We start from the raw sequence: 21,451 nt of genomic DNA, 5'->3' as shown, positions 1-21,451 counted from the left end.
GTATGATGATCAATTCTGATGGATGTGACCATCTTCAATAATGAGATGAACTAAATTAGTTCCAATAGATTACTAATGAATCTAACCAGCTACATCCAGCAAAAGAACTCTGGGAAATGAGTATGAACCACTACATAGAATTCCCAATCCCTTTATTGTTGTGCACCTGCATTTTTTATTTCCTTCACAGGTTAATTGTACACTATTTCAAAGACCAATTCTTTTTTAACAGCAAAATAACTGTATGGACATGTATACATATATTGTATTTAACATATACCCTAATATATATAATGTGTATTGGTGAACCTGCTATCTGGGCAGGGGATTGGGGTGGAGGGGGGAGAAGGAGGGTAAAAATTGGAACAAAAGGTTTTGTAATTGCCAATGATGAAAAATTACTCATGCACATATCTTGTAAATAGAAAGCTATAATAAAAAATATATTATATGCTGTCTAAGAATAGAGTTCTTTTTTGCTTCATTTCTAAAAAAAAAAATACCATTAGTTTAGTTCAAACTAAGTTCCTGGTTACATTATTTTAATAAATAAACACTTTAAGTTATCAATGCAACACTTGGGTCCCTTTCCATCAAATACAGGATCAATAATAACCATATACATAATAAATGGCAAATATATAATTTATCCAAGCTAATATCAAATAGGAATTAGAGAAAGTCAGTAGATGAGAATGAACCAGAAAATACAGAAAAGAAGTGTAAGAGATTGCATTCAGCAAAGAGGCTTCCAAACCTTACTAAAGGAGAAATTTTCTAAAGTTTCTGGTGTGGTAAACTTCAGATAAAGGCATGATTGACCTTCTAACTACTCTCCAAGATGACTTCTTTTTAAAGTCTTACTTTTCCATTAGGGACTTGAAGTAAATCTGGAAATATAACTTTTTTTTCAAGCCAAAAACCAGAAGACTGAGATTTTTCTTCTCCCAAGCTCTCAACAACTCTGCCAACTCATGCCAGCAAAAAGCAGAGAGTATTGAGTCTTCACGAATAGGATACATCCCATACAAATAATTTTGGTGACAGTAATTTGACGTCCCAGGAATATGTATATTTTCTGCTTTTTTAAAGAGATCAATCAATGAAACATATACACAATATTTAGAATCAAGAGAACAAACATACCACAATATACAATAAATGGAAAGACCCAAATTACTGGTAGAATTATTCACTATTTGACAAAAACTGTTGGGAAAGCAGTCTGGCAGAAATCAGATTTAGACCAGAACCTTATATAATATGCAAAGGGAAGTTACAAATGGATGCATGACTTTGATATGAAAAGTCATAGCATAAATAAATTAGGGAAGAAAAGAAGAAATTATCTTTCAGATCCTTGGCTAATTAAGAAATCATGGTTAAATAAATCATAGAGGAAAGCCTAAAAGATTAAATGAACAAAAGTTTGTTTTATAAAATTTTTAGAATTTTGCAAAAGCAAGCCCAAAGAAGTAAAAATCATAAAGGAAACAAATAAATTGACTTGAGTGGCACATTCCTAATCGCTGCCTATTATAATGATGAATACAGATGTGAAGTGGAGCAATATTTGCTTTGATTTAAATTAAAAGTTATATTGTTTTTAATCATTTAATAACTAAAGTTGTATTTTCAATATTTATCACTCCATGCATTCAAACTCCAGACTCGAATTACTGAACTAGACTGAATTGATGTGAGCACAGAATAAATGCAAAATCAAAGAAAAAATAAACTTAGGAGTATGCAGAAACAGAAAAGTACAGGCAAAGTCATGAATAAGCACCTGTTAAGCTCCTATTGTGTGCCAGGCACTGTACTGGGTAGGAGAGTTATAAATACAAAAATTAAATAGCTCCTCTAAAATAACTAGCATCAAAGCTATGCATAGCTACTTATAGGATAAGCAAGTAAACATTTAATAGCTTAATAATAATGTCAGAAATAAAGAAATATAAACCATGAAGTAGTTTTTCAGCATATTGAAAAAGGTAGTAGCTAACATATACTTCAGTGTTACATGTAAGGCATATATTATATAAGTAAACATTAGTGCTCTCATCTACTTACACATTTCTCTGTAACATTTTAATTCAGCCTGGTCTCCAAAGCATTCTCTTATACCCATTGATTAATCTGATGAGCAGACAGAATTTTTATCAATACCATAGTCTTGCATTGCTAAACCAAAATGTGAGATAGACCCAGGCTAGACAGGAGCTTTGCTATGATCTTTACAATCTCTCTCCTCTAGGAACCTCTGCAGTCAAAATTCTAAGTATAGATATAACTTATAAATTTAATTCTCTCACTCTATTTAAATGGCAATTCATGTTACTATATTACTTTATCTTTACCTTCATCTGAAAAGTCTAATTTTAGGCATATAGTCAAATAAAACTTCCAACTATCAAATGATACTCTATTTTCTTTAGGGTTCATTGAAGTACATGACCATTTCACTACCTGTTCATAAAGAAGTGTAAATGATTCACCTATGGGTAATAAGGAATTCACCACATTATCTTCACAAACCACCTGACAGATTCTGGGAAGCACATGTCTGTAGCAATAAGTAAGTTGTCCAGTCTCTTCACAATTATCTTCTTATTTGTGGGGAACCAGAAGTACCAAGATTTCCCAGCAAAACTCCACTTTCTTGTCTAAAGAATTAAATCTGATGACTCTTTACCTCTGAAATCAAATATAATATTTTAAGAATTAGTTTTCTTATATGCATCTATATTATATATATGTATGTATGTATGTATATATACATATATATATATTTACATCTATTTGTATCAATGTATAAGCATAGATAATGCAGAAGAATACTCTATGATTCAGTGACTCTGGCCTTCTGATTATCTTACACAAGACACTCCATCTCTCAATTCTAGACACTTTCACTGGCTATCACAGTGCCTCTTCATCTCTATTTCTTAGTCCTCTGAAATCCCAACTAAAATCTCACCTCCCCTACTTAACACTGTCTTCCCTCTGATATTATTATCAGTTTATCCTGTATATCTCATTGCTGAAGAATTTTTTGCATGTAAGACTGTTGATTCCTTGAGTACAAAAATTTTGAGGGGGGGGGCAGAGAGTCTATATTTTTGGTAAACCCAGAAGTTAATACAAAGCTTGGCTTGTGGTAGCAGCTTAAGAAATACTTGATTTCTTGACTTCAAGGTCTTGCCAATGAACTCAGGATTTTGTTATTTTAACACAAAGTTATAATAGGGAAGTCAGAATGTTTCAGCTTTACTCCCAGTATCTATTGTCACTCCATACTCAGAGATATTAAACTACAGATCAAAAACTAGATCTGATTTTCAGTCCAACATTAGAAAGTCATGTTTCTTCTTAAAACGAAGCCAGTGCTATTCCTTACTTAAGATGTCACATCTCCTAATTCTGTGACTTTTCTCTAGGATTCCCTCAAGCCTGGAACACACTGACCCTCTGACCTTCATCTCTTAGCTTCCTAAATGTTGCTCAAATCCCACCTTCAGCAAAAAGGCTTTTTTGGTCCCATCTCAACTTTGCTAACCTCCTGTCTTCCCTCTGAAATCACTTTCTATCTGTTGTAAATAAATCTTATATGAGAAGTTATTTAGATGCTTTATCCTACCTTAAAATGTTCCCTAGGACAGGGATGACATTTTTGTCCTTTTTAACCCCAGCATTCAGCCTAGTATCTGACAAATACTAAGCATTTAATAAATCCTACTTGTCTACCTAATAGATTAATAAAATAGTTCATTGCATAATATGTAATAATACATGTGTGAGTGTGGAATTCATACTTAATGTTTTGACAGATGGAAATGTATTTTGGAGACCATTCAGTAAATTTGAGGAAGAGTAATAAGTTGTCACTCTTCCTCCATCACCTGATTTATTGCTATGTATCAAGCCTGGGTCTGATGCTATTCTAATTTTTCCATTTCATATGGATACTGGCCCCTAAGCTGCATACTGTATGTCTTTTGCCAAAGTTGATTACAATAGAGATTCATTAGTTACTTTTGAACTTGGATTCCCCAAGGGTCCTTTCCTTCATGAACACAGTTGATCCCTAGACACCTGTAGCACAATGGACAAATGTAACAAATATTCTCTACTATTAGTGTACAGTTTGGAGAGAAATGGTATCTCTGCCCCGAGAGTTCAGATAGAGGGACCTAACGGAAGGCAAGATCTGAGAAGCCATTCTCTTTTGAATGGTTCTGTTTTCCTTTCAATAAAATAATACATCAAAATATTTCCTGCACTTAAAGGAGCACAGAATCTCTGATGCAGCATCATTTTAGAGTTGGTGATGAAAAACAGTGGACAGGTATATTCAAAAAGATGGTAACCTAAGAGAACTCAGTTCTCCCAATTTGAAAAGGTCATGTTTTTCTGAGATATCAGAAGTGCATGAGTGCTTTTTCATTAATTCCTTACTGCTCAACTTTAAGACATTCAAGAGATTTGAGGGGCAAAAAATGATTACTGAGACCTGAAGTAATGGCAGAAAAGTAAGTAATGTAGTGGCTTTTCATATCACCACTTTTCCTCTTTTTTTGAGTTGTGGGAATAGAATAGATGTGCCTGATTTCCTGTACAGGAACACAGAAATAAGATAAAAGGAAGGAAGGAAAAAGGAGGAGGGAGAAGGGAAGGAAAGGAAAGAGAAAGAAAGGAAAGAGAAAGAAAGAAAGAAAGAAAGAAAGAAAGAAAGAAAGAAAGAAAGAAAGAAAGAAAGAAAGAAAGAAAGAAAGAAAGAAAGAAAGAAAGAAAGAAAGAAAGAAAGAAAGAAAGAAAGAAAGAAAGAAAGAAAGAAAGAAAGAAAGAAAGAAAGAAAGAAAGAAAGAAAGAAGGAAAGAAAGAAGGAAAGAAAGAAAGGAAGGAGGGAGGGAAGGAGGGAAGGAGAGAGGGAAGGAGGGAGGGAAGGAGGGAAGGAGATAGAAGAAGAAGAAAGGAAGGAGGGAGGGAGGAAGGGAGGGAGGGAGAAAGAAAGTAAGAAAAGAAAATAATTGTGACCAGGGTCTTAACCCAGAGAGGGAAATTTTCTATTCTATTGGTCTTAAACTCATGTTCACATAGACTAAATATAGATAACATCATAAAATAAACAAAATCGTCAGCGAAGAGGGATGACTAACTATCTCAGTGGCCAATTACAATGGCAGAAGCAAGCCCCTTCTACTTGAGAACAGGATAGAAAACAAAATTATCAGATAGAGTGATCCAAATCATAAGAATCAGGGAACTCTTCCAGAATCCCCTTAATTGGGTCCTCACACAGACTATTCCCCCAACTTCACGGAAAAAAAAAAAAAACTTTCTGCTTAGCACTGACAAAATGTCTATTTTAATAATCCAACAAGTCCAATGGATTGTCAAAAATGAAATCCAGCTTCTGTATCCAAGATATTTTTCTTCTAAAATGCCTGGCCATTGACTTCTTCCCTTCAACAGAAGTAGGGTCAACCTCATAGCTTCACATATAAGTGAGTTACTATGTGATCTCAGTGGTATAGGAAGTTTTCTTTTTTGCCTTTTGCTGCATACTTCTTGAACTTTTTGTATCATAGTTATTTTCTTTGAATCAAAGTTTCTTTACTGGAAATGAAAACACCCTTAAGAAAGTTGACACAGGAAGTAGCAATATTTCAAGCCTGAGAGAATAAGTTATTAAGAGGAAGGGCACTCTATTGGAGAAAGAAGAAAGGTTAGTTCTTCCTCAAAAAGAAATACTTGTTTAAAGCGGCATTAGGGAAAGGGCTTATTATGAATAAAAATGCAGAAATAAGTTTCTACTAGCCTACAATTCTGGCTCAACAAGTCATTCTATGTGGATTTTTTCTTTTTTTTAATAATACCTTTTTATTTTTGAAAATGTAAAGATTGCTTGCAATATTCATCCTTGCAAAACTTTGTATTACAAATTTTTCTCTGTCCCTTTCTCCCATCCTCTCCCCTAATCAGAAAATAATCCAATATAGAGCAAACATATGCAATATTGACCATGTGGAATTTATTTCTATAAAATCTAAGCAAAAAAGAAATTGCCTCTCCAAAACTCATATATCCAAGAATCCAAGATCATTGCTCCATGGCTATGACAGTATTAGAGTTCAAGGGACCAGTGTTAGGGTTCCACACTGGAATCATGAGGTATCTCAAAAGAATTTGCAGGCTTAGACTTATCTCCAAGTCAAGGGGCAAAGTTTAATATAATTGTAATCCAATGAAAGCAAGCTAAATTCCAAAAGTAGTTAGCAAAGAACCAGGAGCAAGAAAGTAAATTTATAAGGAAAACTTAGAAAGACCAGGTACTTCATGTCACTGATATGCTAATTATATGGCTTAGAGGTAGAGTTAGGAATATTATGATTCTGACTTTGTGCACAGTTGCAGTACTCATAGTTCTCTGTGCAGAGTTCATGGGGAAACCAAGAAGAGGTGTGTTATTAACACTGAAATATTACTAGGTTAAGTAGTGGGCACCCAATTTTGTTTTGTACCAGCATGTATTTTAAGCAGTTTACTGTTATTGCTCATTAGTTTCAGAAACCCCATTATCACTAAACAACAGGCTGTCATGTGCCAGCCAATAATATTTGTGGGCTCAGTATCCTGTTCATTTAGAGTAAACTGGGGCAGAATAGTCTAAGGGAAGAAATAATTTCTAACTACATCATAGCTGATCAAAGATAAAGTAATTAAAAATAATGTGCCAAGATACAGTGGAGATCCTAGGTAAGGGGAAAAGGGAAAAAGCATTAGAACCAGGAAAAAGAATTAGAGACAGGTCTGAAGTGTAGAGAACTCTAAGCTCTTTAAAACTCTAATTTGTAATTGGCATTTTTTTAATAGGGTAAATCTTCCCATCTGTTCTTTGAAAGGTCTAACAGATAAAATGACCAGATGACATACAGGAAGTACAGAAAAGAACAACTGATAAACTCAGGGAAGGGAGTTGCTCTTTAGTTTTGTCCAATTTTTCAGGATTCAATGAACCACATTATCAATAGAACTTTCTTGTAAATGAAACTGGAATGATTTGGCATTTGCTTCATGAGTGGGTCTTTTTGCAAAGAATAAGGAAGTTAAGGCTTTTGGGGGGGGGTCATAAAACTAGAAAGGTTATGAGTTTGTATTAGAATTAATATCCTTCTTACTCAAGGCTTGCTCTCTAGCCACTGTGGCGTAAAGGGCTGAAACTCTGAATAGGTGCACTAGAATCAGACAACCAAGCCCTTAAGGTTAATTAACTATTGGACAATATTCTATTAGCATATGCTTGGAAAATGCCCCTTCTCACTATTCTGTGCTGGCTCGATCTTTTGTTGTATACAGAGGGATATATGTATAGGAGGGATTGGGGGTGTAGTAAGACAAGCCAGAGTCACTTTTAGAGGAGGACAACGAGAAGGAAGGTTGGTGGCGAGCCCTTGTAGAGTTTCATCCATCTCCTTTACTTTTCCCCCTAAAGAGCAAGGACTTTTGCTGATCCTGACTCTGGCTGATCCTGAGGTCAATGGGGAGCTAACTTGAACTTCCCACTGAGGCACCAATTGCTTTAAGATAAGAGAGAAGCATACAGAAAAATTAGTTTATAATTGATATAACAAGAAATGAACCTCCTACTGAAAAAAAAAAGAACAGTGTTAGGGATGAGAGTTTGCAGCTTCTAGTGGAAATGAAGTAGCCTCAGGGTTATCCAATGAACAGTAATGTTCTTCACTCTCTATACTAGTTGGAGCAAAGGTGACAAGCAAACCATGTGAGTGTCTGTGGAGGCCTTGTGAACATAACTGGGACTGGAGACAAGCCTTCTGAGCAGAAGCTTACATAGAATGAATGGATTGTTTTCAATTGGACTCCTTAGATGTGCTTATCTGGAAAAGATGTGTGTGGGAGAAGCAGGTATGCTTCCTTCCTGACTCTGGATCTTCTAGGAAATTGAACTTTATCCCTGCACAATTATTTGCTTTACACATCACTTTGTGCTTCTCCTGAAACATGCTATACAGCTGGTCCCCTTCTTCTTGAGTCCTATTAATATTTTCCCTCTCCTAAGATTTCTTCCTTCCCAACCCCCACCAATCTAATTCCCAAAACAGTTGATGATATAAACTTCTATAGGAAGATTCCTCCTCCCTAAATATTAGCTTCTGGGTTAGATGGTCCTAAGCTCCACCATCAGCCTTCGTATAAGAAATTTTCACCAGATACAATAATGGTTCTGTTTCCCCTTATGCACCCAAGGGACTGATTTCCTCTGAGTGTGCTTGTTATTCTTTAACTGTAAGCAGTGTCTTATGAAGTATTTTTTAAGAAAACATGAGATCAGAAAGAAAATGGATATAGGAGATATTAGGTAGGTATTAGATGTGGAAACAATGATCATGGATGCTTGATAGGAGGAGGGGGGAAAGGAAGGAGAGAGAGGATGGTTGGGAGGGAGAGAGGTAGTTTCAGGCAGAGATTCCTAATGGACATTATTAGCTCATTTAGCTACATATCCTTAAAGGATATTGGGATGTGGAGAAAATGGTTTCTGAGCTGGTGGGCACTGATGCTTTCCATCAACAGATAGATCTACAAGTAAAACTTCAAACTCAGTATTAGTTGTTGCTCCTAGTTCTAGTTCTGATTTTTCCTTCCATCATCTGTCATCTCCCCAGCAATCTCAGCATTGCCTTAGTTATAATAGATAAACCTTGAACAAATTAGATATCTGTGCTGCTCTTTTCTGAAATCTGACATCTTAAGAGAAGATGGAGCCTGTTCAAGGAGAAGCCAAAAGGTTCTAGGGCAATGAAAAGAATGGGTTATCTGGTTGTATAGAAGCTAATGTTATGATAAAGGAAAGAGACCAGAAGGAGTGAGACGGTAAGGAAAATAAATCATGTCTTTAGAAGAGGTACATTAAGGCACAGAACCAATTAAGTTTAAAGAGTATTCACTATGCAAATATATAATACTAAGAAGGTTTTCCTGAGTAAAAACAGTTTATAAAAGTTAAAAATTGGTAATATCATTAAAAGTGCTATAAAATATTAGAGAAAAGAAATTCAAATTAGAAACATTTATTAAAACTCTGAGGTTGTACTTCACACACCACTTATATCTGTGAAAGGCAAAAATTGATGAAACTTTACAATTAGTAAGAGAACTGGAAAAAGCAACAACTAAAACACAATTGCTAGCCATAAAGATTATTCAAAATAATGCATAAAATAGGAATTTTCTGAGAAAAGTGAAGAAATCTGAGCCAGTGATCACACCACTGAATATTTATTCAAAAGAGGTTAAAGACAGGAAGAGATGCCATACATATTCCAAGAGATCAGGGTACATTCTGTGACAGCAACAAAATGGATAGGAAGTGACTCTCTGACAGAGAATGGTGAGAAACTTTGTGCCATGTGAATATAAGTGTAATTGGCAAACTGTCATAAATGTTCACTGTGTTGTTCTTGCTTGAATTTTTATATAGGTCACAAAGGGATTCAATAAAGGAAGTGTATCTGAAGAGTATAGTTATAGTAAGAAAACAAAAAAAATCATAGTTTTCTAGATAATACAAAGTAAAGTAGATTTGGACAAAATGGGATAGAGGCAAGGAACTGGGGTAAGGGGAAAAGAAAAAGATTGGAGAAAAAATAGTGTTTACACAAATGTTAAGTTTAGTAAGTATTGCTCAAAGTCATTGTGCATAATAAAATGTCAGCATCATTTGTTTTTACCCATAAAAGAAAAAAGGACGCAACTTTATATCCAACTTGAAACAGTGATTTATTTTATGATGCCTCTTTTCACCTCCAATGTCTCTGTCTTGGTCTTTGTCTGTCTGTCTCTTTTTGTATCTCTGTGTCTCTCTGTGTCTTTCTCTCTCTCTCCATATATACATATATATGTATGTATGTTTCTCTCTCTCTCTTTCTGTCTCTTTCTCTTTCTCTCTTTTTCTTACTCTCACTTTCTTTTTGTTTTACCCACAGATCCTTTTAAAGACAAATATCAGAAATGAGAAATCATACAGGGATAACATTGTTCATTCTTCGAGGATTAACAGATGACCCACAGTTGAAGGTTCTGCTTTTGATCTTTCTGTTTCTGACCTACATTCTGAGTGTAACTGGGAACTTGACTATCATCACCCTCACTTTAATGGATCAGCACCTTAAAACCCCAATGTATTTTTTCCTCAGGAACTTTTCTTTCTTAGAATTGTCATTCACAACTGTCTGTATTCCCAGATTCCTGTACACCATGTCAACTGGAGACTATACTGTGACCTATAATGGATGTTTCACTCAATTATTTTTTGGAATTCTCTTTGGGGCCTCAGAGTTTTTTCTCTTGGCTGCCATGTCTTATGACCGCTATGTAGCTATCTGCAAACCCCTGCACTATGCAGCCATCATAAACAACAGAGTCTGTAATCAGCTCCTCCTGAGTTGTTGGGTGTCTGGGTTGATGATTATCATTCCAATAATTAGTTTTGGTCTTCAGCTCGAATTCTGTGACTCCAATATCATTGACCATTTTGTCTGTGATATATCACCATTGCTGGAGATCGCATGCTCTGATACACAGTTCATGGAAAGAATGGTTTTAGCCCTTGCTGTGTTCACCCTTATCATCACCTTAGTGTTAGTGGTTCTGTCTTATGCATATATCATTAGAACTATTTTGAGATTCCCTTCAGCTGAGCAAAGAAAAAAAGCCTTTTCCACTTGTTCTTCCCACATGATTGTTGTCTCCATGACTTATGGAACCTGTATCTTCATATATATCAAACTTCCTACCAAAGAAGGAGTGGCTTTGAATAAGGTTGTGTCAGTACTTGCAACCTCAGTAGCACCTGTAATGAACCCTTTTATTTATACTCTGAGGAATAAACAAGTAATTAAAGCTTTTAGAGACACATTGAAAAAGATTGTTTTGATTTCAAAGTTATGAGGAAATTGAATTTCAGAAGCAATGTTAGTAAAATAAAATTTGGATAACTTTGAATTTCTTGTTCTGGATTTTATGGACTAATTTGATTCTCTACCTAACGCTCCCTTAGCCACAGCTTTTTTCACATCTTTTTATCTCCTATCTATACATCTTTATTGATTGAGGCTTTCTCCTCCACATTCCATTCCTCTTATTAAGGATTTTACTTTCAACCACATCACTCTAATGAATTTATTTATAACCAACTAGGTATAAGAAATTTATTATCAATGAAATGTCCATTCCCCTATTTGATAGTCAATATGCATTTGTTAAGTGTGCTTTATATACACTCCAGCTCTTCTTCAAGTTGACTTCTTCCTAAAATCTTTCTTTTCCATTAGGCACTTGAAGTAAATCTGGAAACATACCTTATTTTTCAAGCCAGAAACCAGACAACTGAGATTTTTCTTCTCCCAAGCTAAGCTCTCAACAACTCTGCCACTCATGCCAGCAAAGAACATAGAGTATTAAATCTTCAAAGATAGGATAGATCCCACACAAATAGTTTTAACTGCAAATAGAGTAATTTGAGATCCCAGGGAAGATGAATGATTTTGTACTTTTTTAAAGAGATCAATCAGTGAAACAGATTATGTACACAAGATATAGAATCAAGAGAGCACATGTACCATAATATTCAATAAATACAAAGACCCAAATTACTGGTAGAAATATTCATTATTTGACAAAAGCTGTTGGGACAGCAATCTGGCAGAAATCAAAGTTAGGCTAGTACTTTATATTATATACCAAGGGAAGTTACAAATGGATGCATGACCTTGATATGAAAAGTCATAGCATAAATAAATTAGGGAAGAAAAGAAGAAATTATCTTTTTGATCAATGGCTAAGAGGTCATGTTTAAATAAATTATAGAAGAAATCCTAGAAGATTAAATGAACAAATGTTTATTATATAATTTTTTTTAAGTTTTGCAAAAGCAAACCCAAAGAAGTAAAAATCAGAAGGGAAACAAATAAATCTATTTGAGTGACACATTCCTAATTGCTGTCCATTGCAATGATGAATACAGATATAAAGTAGAGAAATATTTTATTTGAATTAAATTTATTTTATTGAAATATTTTATTGAAATAAATTTATTTGAATCAAATATTTTATTTGAATTAAATTAAAATTATCATTTTTATCCATTTAATAAGTAAGGTTGTATTTTCAGTATTTTATTACTCCATGCTTTCAAACTCCAGACTCCAGTTATTGAACTAGACTGAATTGATGCTAGCACAGAATAAAAGCTAAATCAAAGAAAAAATACCTTTGGGAGTATATACAGTATGCAGAAATATCAATGTATAGCCAAAACAATGAACAAGCACTTATTATGCTCCTATTAAGTGTCAGACACTGTGCTAGATAGTGGAGTCATAAAGATAAAAAATAAACAGCTCTTCTAAAATAACTAGTATGAAAACTATGCATCACTATGCATAGAACAAAGAAGTAAATTTATAATATGTTAATAATAATAAATCAGAAATAAATAAACATAAACCATGAAATAATTTTTCAGCATACTCAAAAATTTAGTAATTAACATATACTTCAGTGATCATGTGACATTATATGTAAGGCACTTATTATATGAGCAAACATTAGTTCTATCATCTAATTACACATTCCCCTGTAACATTTTAAGTCATTCTGATCACCAGTCAAAGAATTCTCTGAAATCCATTGAATAATCTAATGGGCAAACAAAATCTTTATCAGAATGATAGTCTTGCGTTGCTAAACCCAATTTTGTGATAGTCCCAAGCTAGCTTAGAAGCTTTGCTATGACCTTTATAATATGTCTCTACTCCAGAAATCTCTACAGCCAAAATTCTAGGCAAAGAAGATATTACTATAGATGTAATACTATTTGAATCACTGTTCATGTTAGTACATTACTTTCTCTTCAAACTTCACCTGAAATGTCTATTTCTGAGACATATGTTCAAACCAACTTTCTGACTATCAAGTGGTAGTCTCTCTTCCTTAGAGTCTACTGAAATACATGACCATCATTCACTATCTATTCATAAAAAAATATAACTAACTCACCTATGTGTAATAAGGAGTTGTACTGAATTGTTTTCATAAGACATTGGACAGATTCTGGGGTTATTGCTACACCTGTCTGTAGCTGCCCAGTTTCACCTTCCTTTCATAGCTTTGCTAGATTCAATTCAAATCCCAACTTCAGAAAAAAAGTTTTGTTTTTTTTTTTTTTCTGGTCCCACCTCAACTTCCCTAATATAGATCCTCCCTTCTGAAATTACCTTCCATCTATTCTAGATGTGTCTTATATGTACAATTATTTATAAGTTCTTTCTTCCATTATAATGTCCACCAGGACAGGGGCATTGCTTTTGTCCTTTTTAAACTAAGCCCTCAGTCTAGTATCTGATACATATTAATAATTTAATAAAAGCTAGTTGAATATTTGACTACCTAATATATTAATAAAATAATATATTGCATTATTTATAGGTGTGGGAGAGAGTGAATACTCAATTTTATTAACTGATGGAAGTACAGAATCAAATAATTTTGGGAGACAAGAATTTTAAATAAATGTGAGGAAAACTAAGATGTCACTTTTCTTTTATCACCTGACTCACTGACATGTACCAAGCCTGCATCTAATGCCATTGCTATTTTTTCCATTCCATATGGATACTGGCCCCACAGCAGCATACTTGATGTCTTTTGCCAAAATTGATTATAATAGAGGTTCATTAATGACTTTTGAACATGAGTTCCCCAGAGGTCCTTTCATTGTGAAGTCATTTGATCCCCAGATACCTGTAGCAAAGTGGACAGATGAAACAAATATCCTTAACTGTTTGTGTACAATTTGGAGGGAAACAGTTCTCCCTGACTAGACAGATCAGATTAGGGCATCCAAAGAAAGGCAAGATTGAAGAAGCCATTCTCTTTCCAATAGTTTATCTTTCTTTTAGCAAAATACAACACATTCAAATATTCCCTGCATTAAAAATAGGACAGTATCTCTAATGCAGCATCATTAGAGTTGTTAATGAGACAAATGGTATATTCCAGAAGATGGTAACCTAAAAGAACTCCATACTGCCAATTAGACCGAGGTTATTGTTTTATAATATACATAGAAGTAGATACATGTTGTTCATTTTTGAGTCATTCCAGGATTTCAGGACAAAATCTACTTGCTGAGCCCTGAAGTATGTGCAGAAAAGTAAGTAAAATAATGATTTTTAATATTGTTATGTTTTTACAAGTAGATGTGGCTGATTCCTTATGCAGGAACAGAAAGAAAGAAAGAGAGAAAGAAACAAACAAACAAACAAACAAGGAAAGAAACGAAGGAAGGAAGGAAGGAAGGAAGGAAGGAAGGAAGGAAGGAAGGAAGAAAGAAAGAAAGAAAGAAAGAAAGAAAGAAAGAAAGAAAGAAAGAAAGAAAGAAAGAAAGAAAGAAAGAAAGAAAGAAAGAAAGAAAGAAAGAAAGAAAGAAAGAAAGAAAGAAAGAAAGAAAGAAAGAAAGAAAGAAAGAAAGAAAGAAAGAAAGAAAGAAAGAAAGAAAGAAAGAAAGAAAGAAAGAAAGGAAAGAAAGAAAGAAAGAAAAAGAAAGAAAGAAAGAAAGAGATAGGAAGGGAGGAAAAGAAGGAAGGAAGGAAGGAAGGAAGGAAGGAAGGAAGGAAGGAAGGAAGGAAGGAAGGAAGGAAGGGAAGGAAGGAAGGAAGGAAGGAAGGAAGGAAGGAAGGAAGGAAGGAAGGAAGGAAGGAAGGAAGGAAGGAAGGAAGGAAGGAAGGGAAAGAAGAAATAATAATTGCAATATATTTTAGAGAGAATATATATATATATATATATATATATTACAACCAGTTATGCAAATCCTATCTCAATAACTAAATGAGGTCTCTTGAAGAAGCATATTTCAGTGCAGAAGGGGGAGGGTGGAGATTAGCTGAAGTGTAGAAGGAAATATTTGTTTAGCTACTGATTATCATTAATTAGTAATTATTGAAAAATTATTGTAGGGCACAAGGGATAGAGCACAGTCCCTGGAATCAAAAGAAACTTAACTGAAATCTAGCTTTAGTCCTTTGTATGTGACCTTGAGTTAGTCACTTTATCCTGTTTGCTACCAAAAAAAAATTAATAAAGGAAGAAAAAAAGAAGAATACAAGGTCCTACCCCAAAGAGAAGAAAATTTTCTGTCTTTTGTTTTTAACATCACATACATAAAGGACAAAAAATGTAACATCAAATACACAAAATCATCAATAAAGGATGATGGCTAAGAATCTCTGTGGTCAAGTATAATACCAGGACTAATAAAATAGATGAGTCCATTCTGCCTGAGAACAGGGTAATAACAAAATTATCAGATAAAGTGACCCAAACCTCAGGCAACAGGGCACCATTCCGAAATTCCCTTTATTTTACCATCACATAGGTCATCCCCAAAATTTATGGAGGAAAAAGAAAAGAATATTTGTGCTTAGCACAGACTAAAAATGCCACAAGAACTGTAGTTTGTCAAAAATAAAATCCAGCATTTATATCTGATATAGTCTTCAGAATAATATGAACATTGACTTCTGTCCTTTTGTTGAGGGTGGTAGCCCCTTCGTATTCCTTGTTTGATCTCCAACTTCCTTTGGGACTTGGACCTTTGATACAAGATCTGGTCAAACTAGTTTGGGCTATCTGAGCTGGTCAGGGTTTTACAGTCCCCATTCTAATTTACTCAGATAGACCAAATGCCATCAGGAAATTCCTTTTGGGGAAGAGACTTCTGTTTGTCCCCAAAAGATAACAAGAGAATCCTTATCTTATTTACATCACTCTCAGGAACCTCCTTACATAACTGCATCTGAATGATTGTGCTCTTGTATGAAAGAGAGAACTCAAAAATCTATTTTTTGCAAAATTGGCCTTGTACCATGCAGCCATTTTGCCCACCGGCTCTCCAGTGTTTCCATTCTAAACAATAAATACTATGGAAACATACAGCATTAAGTAGTAAATTCATTTGCTGCCGAACCCACCCTTGGTTACTTCGGGGAAGGAAGGAGAGAGAGAAAAGGAACTGACCCATCTCTGTTTAGACCACAGTTTACTCCTCATCATTTACTCCTCATCATTTTGATGGAAATGGGGTCAGGTTTAGAGCTTCATAAATAAGTGAGATACCTATGTGATCTCAGGGATACAACAAGTTTTCTCTTTTACCATTACCTGCACATTTCTTGAACTTCCTCTATTAAAATTATTTATTTTGAATGAAAGTTTCCTTCCTGAAAATGAAAGCAACCCTAAAAGAGTTGACATGTGAAGGAACAATTTTTCTTTTTTTCTTATTTTTATGAGAATAATAGCTTTTCATTTTTCCAAATACATTCCAAGATAGTTTTCAACATTTAACTTTGTAAAACCTTGTACTCCATCTTTTTCTCCCTCTCTGCCTCCCCTAGATAACAAGCAATCTAAACATCTGCTAAACATTTTTCCTTATTTGTCATGATGCACAAGAAAAATCAGAGCAAAAGGTGAAAGGAAAAAAAAAAACATAAGAAAAAAACAAAAAAACACAACAAAAGGTGAAAATACTATGTGCTTTGATCCACATTCAGTCTTTGTAGTTCTCTCTCTAGATGCCAATGGCTCTCTCCATTCCAAAACTATTGGAATTGCCTTGAATCATCTCATTCTTGAAAAGAGCCAAGTGCATCACCTCGATCACCATTTAATCTTCTTGGTTCTTGGTTCATCTCATTTAGTATGAGTTCCTATAAATCTTTGCAGGCTTTTCTGAAATCAGCCTGTTCATCATTTAGAACATATAATATTACTACATAATATAACAGAACATATAGAACAATGATACTCTATTACATTCATATGCCATAACTTATTCAACCATTCCCCAACTGATGAGCATCCACTCAATTTCCAGTTGAAGGGACAATTTTTCAAGCATGGGAGTTTAAGCTCCTGAGAAGGACAAATCACTGGAAAAGGAGGAAGGGTATTGTTTCAGAGAGAAGAAATAATTCTTTAAAGTGTCATAGTGATTCCTAAGTGTCACAACAAAAATCTGGAAGATAGATAAGGAAGTTAAACTCAGAGACAAGTTTCTAGTAGTCCACAAGTCTGGCTCAAGAAATCATTCAATATGGAATTTGTACAAAACTTAAGAAAAATAGAAATGGCTTCTCCAAAATTTATGTGTACAAGAATCCAAGGTTATTATTCCATGTCTTTAATGGTGTTTGCAGCACTGAATTCTGCACTGTATGAATTCACCACTCTGAGATACAGCATCCTTACTTCTCAAGACCAAGGCAGAATTCCCCTTAGGGATCTTTGTGAGGAATATTTTATAGCAACCAAGTAAAATCCATTCCTACAAATACTTGGGTTCTCCTAATGAAGCCTAATCCAGGGGACTATGGAGGGAAATTGAATGCAAATAGAAACATTGTATAGTTACTGAAAAGAATTAACTAGTAATTAGCTAAAAAACCATTTTGACCAAATCCAGCTCAAATCCCAGTTAGATTGCCTATCCTTTAACCTTATAATCCCTGGGAAAGAGTGAATAGATAGATCTGGCATCTACAGAAATGCAAAGTATCATTAGCAATAGCTAAACTGGACTATGGTGACTTCTCATTTAAATGTACCACAGGGATGGAGCACATGACCTGTTCCTATCTTAAATGAAATTATAATGTACAATGATCAGAAGAAGAATCCTGAAATACAAGGGGAATCCCATTTAGGAACTTTATCATGACACACAATCTGCCACCTCTAAGTAGAAAAGGAGAGAATTTTAAATGCATTCTTTACTATCCAGAAACTATGCAGAAATAAATCCACTTCAATCTCCCAGGCCTAAAGAATTAAAATTTCAAAGATATATAATTCCTTTATGGTTATGGTCTCTGAATGTGACTTCCATCATTGTGCATGGAAATTTTTAACATACTATTATCTTAAAAAATAGGAAATGAACGTGCAAGGGATACATGTCAATTAGCCAGTATTCCCCAGTAGGTAAATCTTCTGCAGAAGGAAAATAAATAGTAGATATTCATAGCACAGTTATACATCTCTTACCTTCTCTTTCAAATATTCAGTACCATTTCTAAATAATAATAATAATATGTCCCCTACTGAAAGCTATACTTTCTTTGGGAGAGGCCATTAACAATTATTTTTTTTATTTTTTTTTTATTCATTTTTCCAAATTATCCCCTCCCTCCCTCGACTCCCTCCCCCCGATGACAGGTAATCCCATACATTTTACATGTGTTACAATATAACCTAGATACGATATATATGTGTAAATACCATTTTCTTGTTGCACATTAATTATTAGCTTCCGAAGGTATAAGTAACCTGGGTAGATAGACAGTAGTGCTAACAATTTACATTCGCTTCCCAGTGTTCCTTCTCTGGGTATAGTTATTTCTGTCCATCATTGATCAACTGGAAGTGAGTTGGATCTTCTTTATGTTGAAGATTTCCACTTCCATCAGAATACATCCTCATACAGTATTGTTGTTGAAATGTATAGTGATCTTCTGGTTCTGCTCATTTCACTCAGCAATAGTTGATGTAAGTCTCTCCAAGCCTCTCTGTATTCCTCCTGCTAGTCATTTCTTACAGAGCAATAATATTCCATAACCTTCATATACCATAATTTACCCAACCATTTTCCAATTGATGGACATCCATTCAACTTCCAGTTTCTAGCTACAACAAAAAGAGCTGCCACAAACATTTTGGCACATACAAGTCCCTTTCCGCTCTTTAGTATTTCTTTGGGATATAAGCCCAATAGCAGCAATGCTGGATCAAAGGGTATGCACAGTTTGATAACTTTTTGGGCATAGTTCCAAATTGCTCTCCAGAATGGCTGGATTCTTTCACAACTCCACCAACAATGTATCAGTGTCCCAGTTTTCCCACATCCCCTCCAACATTCATCATTATTTGTTCCTGTCATCTTAGCCAATCTGACAGGTGTGTAGTGGTATCTCAAAGTTGTCTTAATTTGCATTTCTCTGATCAGTAGTGATTTGGAACACTCTTTCATATGAGTGGAAATAGTTTCAATTTCATCATCTGAGAATTGTCTGTTCATATCCCTTGACCATTTATCAATTGAAGAATGGTTTGGTTTCCTATAAATCAGGGTCAGTTCTCTATATATTTTGGAAATGAGACCTTTGTCAGAACCTTTACTTTTAAAAATATTTTCCCAATTTGTTACTTCCCTTCTAATCTTGTTTGCATTAGTATTGTTTGTACAGAAACTTTTTAGTTTGATGTAATCAAAATCTTCTATTTTGTGATCAATAATGATCTCTAGTTCTCCTCTGGTCATAAATTCCCTCCTCCTCTACAGGTCTGAGAGGTAGACTATTCTCTGTTCCTCTAATCTATTTATTATCTCATTCTTTATGCCTAAATCTTGGACCCATTTTGATCTTATCTTGGTATATGGTGTTAAGTGTGGATCCATATCTAATTTCTGCCATACTAATTTCCAGTTTTCCCAACAGTTTTTTTCCGAATAATGAATTTTTGTCCCTAATGTTGGTATCTTTGGGTTTGTCAAAGATTAGATTGCTATAGATGTACCCTTTTTTCTCCTTTGTATCTAATCTGTTTCTCTGATCTACTGTTCTATTTCTTAGCCAGTACCAAATGGTTTTGGTGACTGCTGCTATATAATATAGCTTTAGATCAGGTACACTTAGACCACCTTCCTCTGACTTTTTTTTCATTAATTCCCTTGCAATTCTCGACCTTTTATTCTTCCATATGAATTTTGTTGTTATTTTTTCTAGGTCATTAAAATAGTTTCTTGGGAGTCTGATTGGTATAGCACTAAATAAATAGATTAGTTTGGGGAGTATTGTCATCTTTATTATATTCGCTCGGCCTATCCAAGAGCACTGAATGTCTTTCCAATTATTTAAATCTGATTTTATTTTTGTGGCAAGTGTTTTGTAATTTTTCTCATATAATTCCTGACTTTTCTTTGGTAGATGGATTCCCAAATACTTTATACTCTCAACATTTGTTTGGAATGGAATTTCTCTTTGTATCTCTTGCTGTTGCGTTTTGTTGGTGATATATAAGAATGCTGAGGATTTATGTGGATTTATTTTGTATCCTGCCACTTTGCTAAAATTCTGAATTATTTCTAATAGCTTTTTAGCAGAGTCTTTGGGGTTCTCTAAGTATACCATCATGTCATCTGCAAAGAGTGATAGTTTGATTTCCTCATTTCCTACTCTAATTCCTTGAATTTCTTTCTCGGCTCTTATTGCCGAGGCTAGTGTTACTAGTACTATATTGAATAGTAATGGTGATAGTGGGCAACCTTGTTTCACTCCTGATCTTACTGGGAAAGGTTGCAGTTTATTTCTATTGCATATTATGCTTACTGACGGTCTTAAATATATGCTCCTGATTATTCTAAGGAATAATCCATTTATTCCTATACTCTCAAGAGTTTTTAGTAGGAATGGATGTTGGATTTTGTCAAATGCTTTTTCTGCATCTATTGAGATGATCATATGGTTTATATTAATTTGATTATTAATATGGTCAATTATACTAATAGTTTTCCTAATATTAAACTATCCCTGCATTCCTGGTATGAATCCTACTTGATCATAGTGTATTATCCTGGGGATGATTTTCTGAAGTCTTTTTTGCTAATATCTTATTTAAGATATTAGCATCAATATTCATTAAGGAAATTGGTCTATAATTTTCTTTCTCAGTTTTTGATCGACCTGGTTTAGGTATCAGTATCATGTCTGTGTCATAAAAGGAGTTTGTTAGGACTCCTTCATCCCCTATTTTTTCAAATAGTTTGTATAGCATTGGGGCTAATTGTTCTTTAAATGTTTGGTAGAATTCACATATAAATCCATCTGGTCCTGGGGATTTTTTCCTGGGGAGTTGATTAATAGCTTGTTCTTTTTCTTTTTCTGAAATGGGACTATTTAAGCAATTTATTTCCTCCTCTGTTAATCTAGGAAGCCTATATTTTTGGAGGAAGTTATCCATTTCACTTAAATTATCAAATTTATTGGCATAAAGTTGGGCAGAGTAACTCAATATTTCTCTAATTTCCTCTTCATTGGTGGAAAGATCCCCCTTTTCATTTGTAAGACTAACAATTTGATTTTCCTCTTTCTTTTTTCTGATCAGATTTACCAAAGGTTTATCTATTTTATTGGCTTTTTCATAAAACCAACTCTTGGTTTTATTTATTAATTCAATAGTTTTTTTACTTTCAATATTATTGATTTCTCCTTTTAATTTTTGTATATCAAGTTTAATTTTTGGTTGGGGATTTTTAATTTGGTCTTTTTCTAGCCTTTTAAGTTGCAAGCCCAATTCGTTAATCTTC

The 21,451-nt window shown here is 34.3% G+C and overlaps 1 protein-coding gene across 2 annotated transcripts in view; it reads left to right on the top strand.

The window, feature by feature from the left end:
- The window catches only part of LOC141542774 (olfactory receptor 6C2-like), a 55,458-nt gene extending 44,430 nt beyond the window's left edge, over nucleotides 1–11,028 (top strand). For both annotated transcript variants that reach the window (XM_074267358.1, XM_074267359.1), the window contains exon 3: nucleotides 10,011–11,028. In XM_074267358.1, coding sequence (XP_074123459.1) covers nucleotides 10,036–10,974 — 939 coding nt within the window. In that variant the 5' untranslated portion in view covers nucleotides 10,011–10,035 and the 3' untranslated portion in view covers nucleotides 10,975–11,028. The remainder of the gene's footprint in view (nucleotides 1–10,010) is intronic.
- The last annotated feature ends 10,423 nt before the right edge of the window (nucleotides 11,029–21,451 follow it).

This window comes from Sminthopsis crassicaudata, chromosome 5, assembly GCF_048593235.1.
Source record: "Sminthopsis crassicaudata isolate SCR6 chromosome 5, ASM4859323v1, whole genome shotgun sequence".
Lineage (NCBI taxonomy): Eukaryota > Metazoa > Chordata > Mammalia > Dasyuromorphia > Dasyuridae > Sminthopsis > Sminthopsis crassicaudata.
Note: the sequence above shows the minus strand (reverse complement) of the source record. Positions and strands in the feature narration are given on the sequence as shown.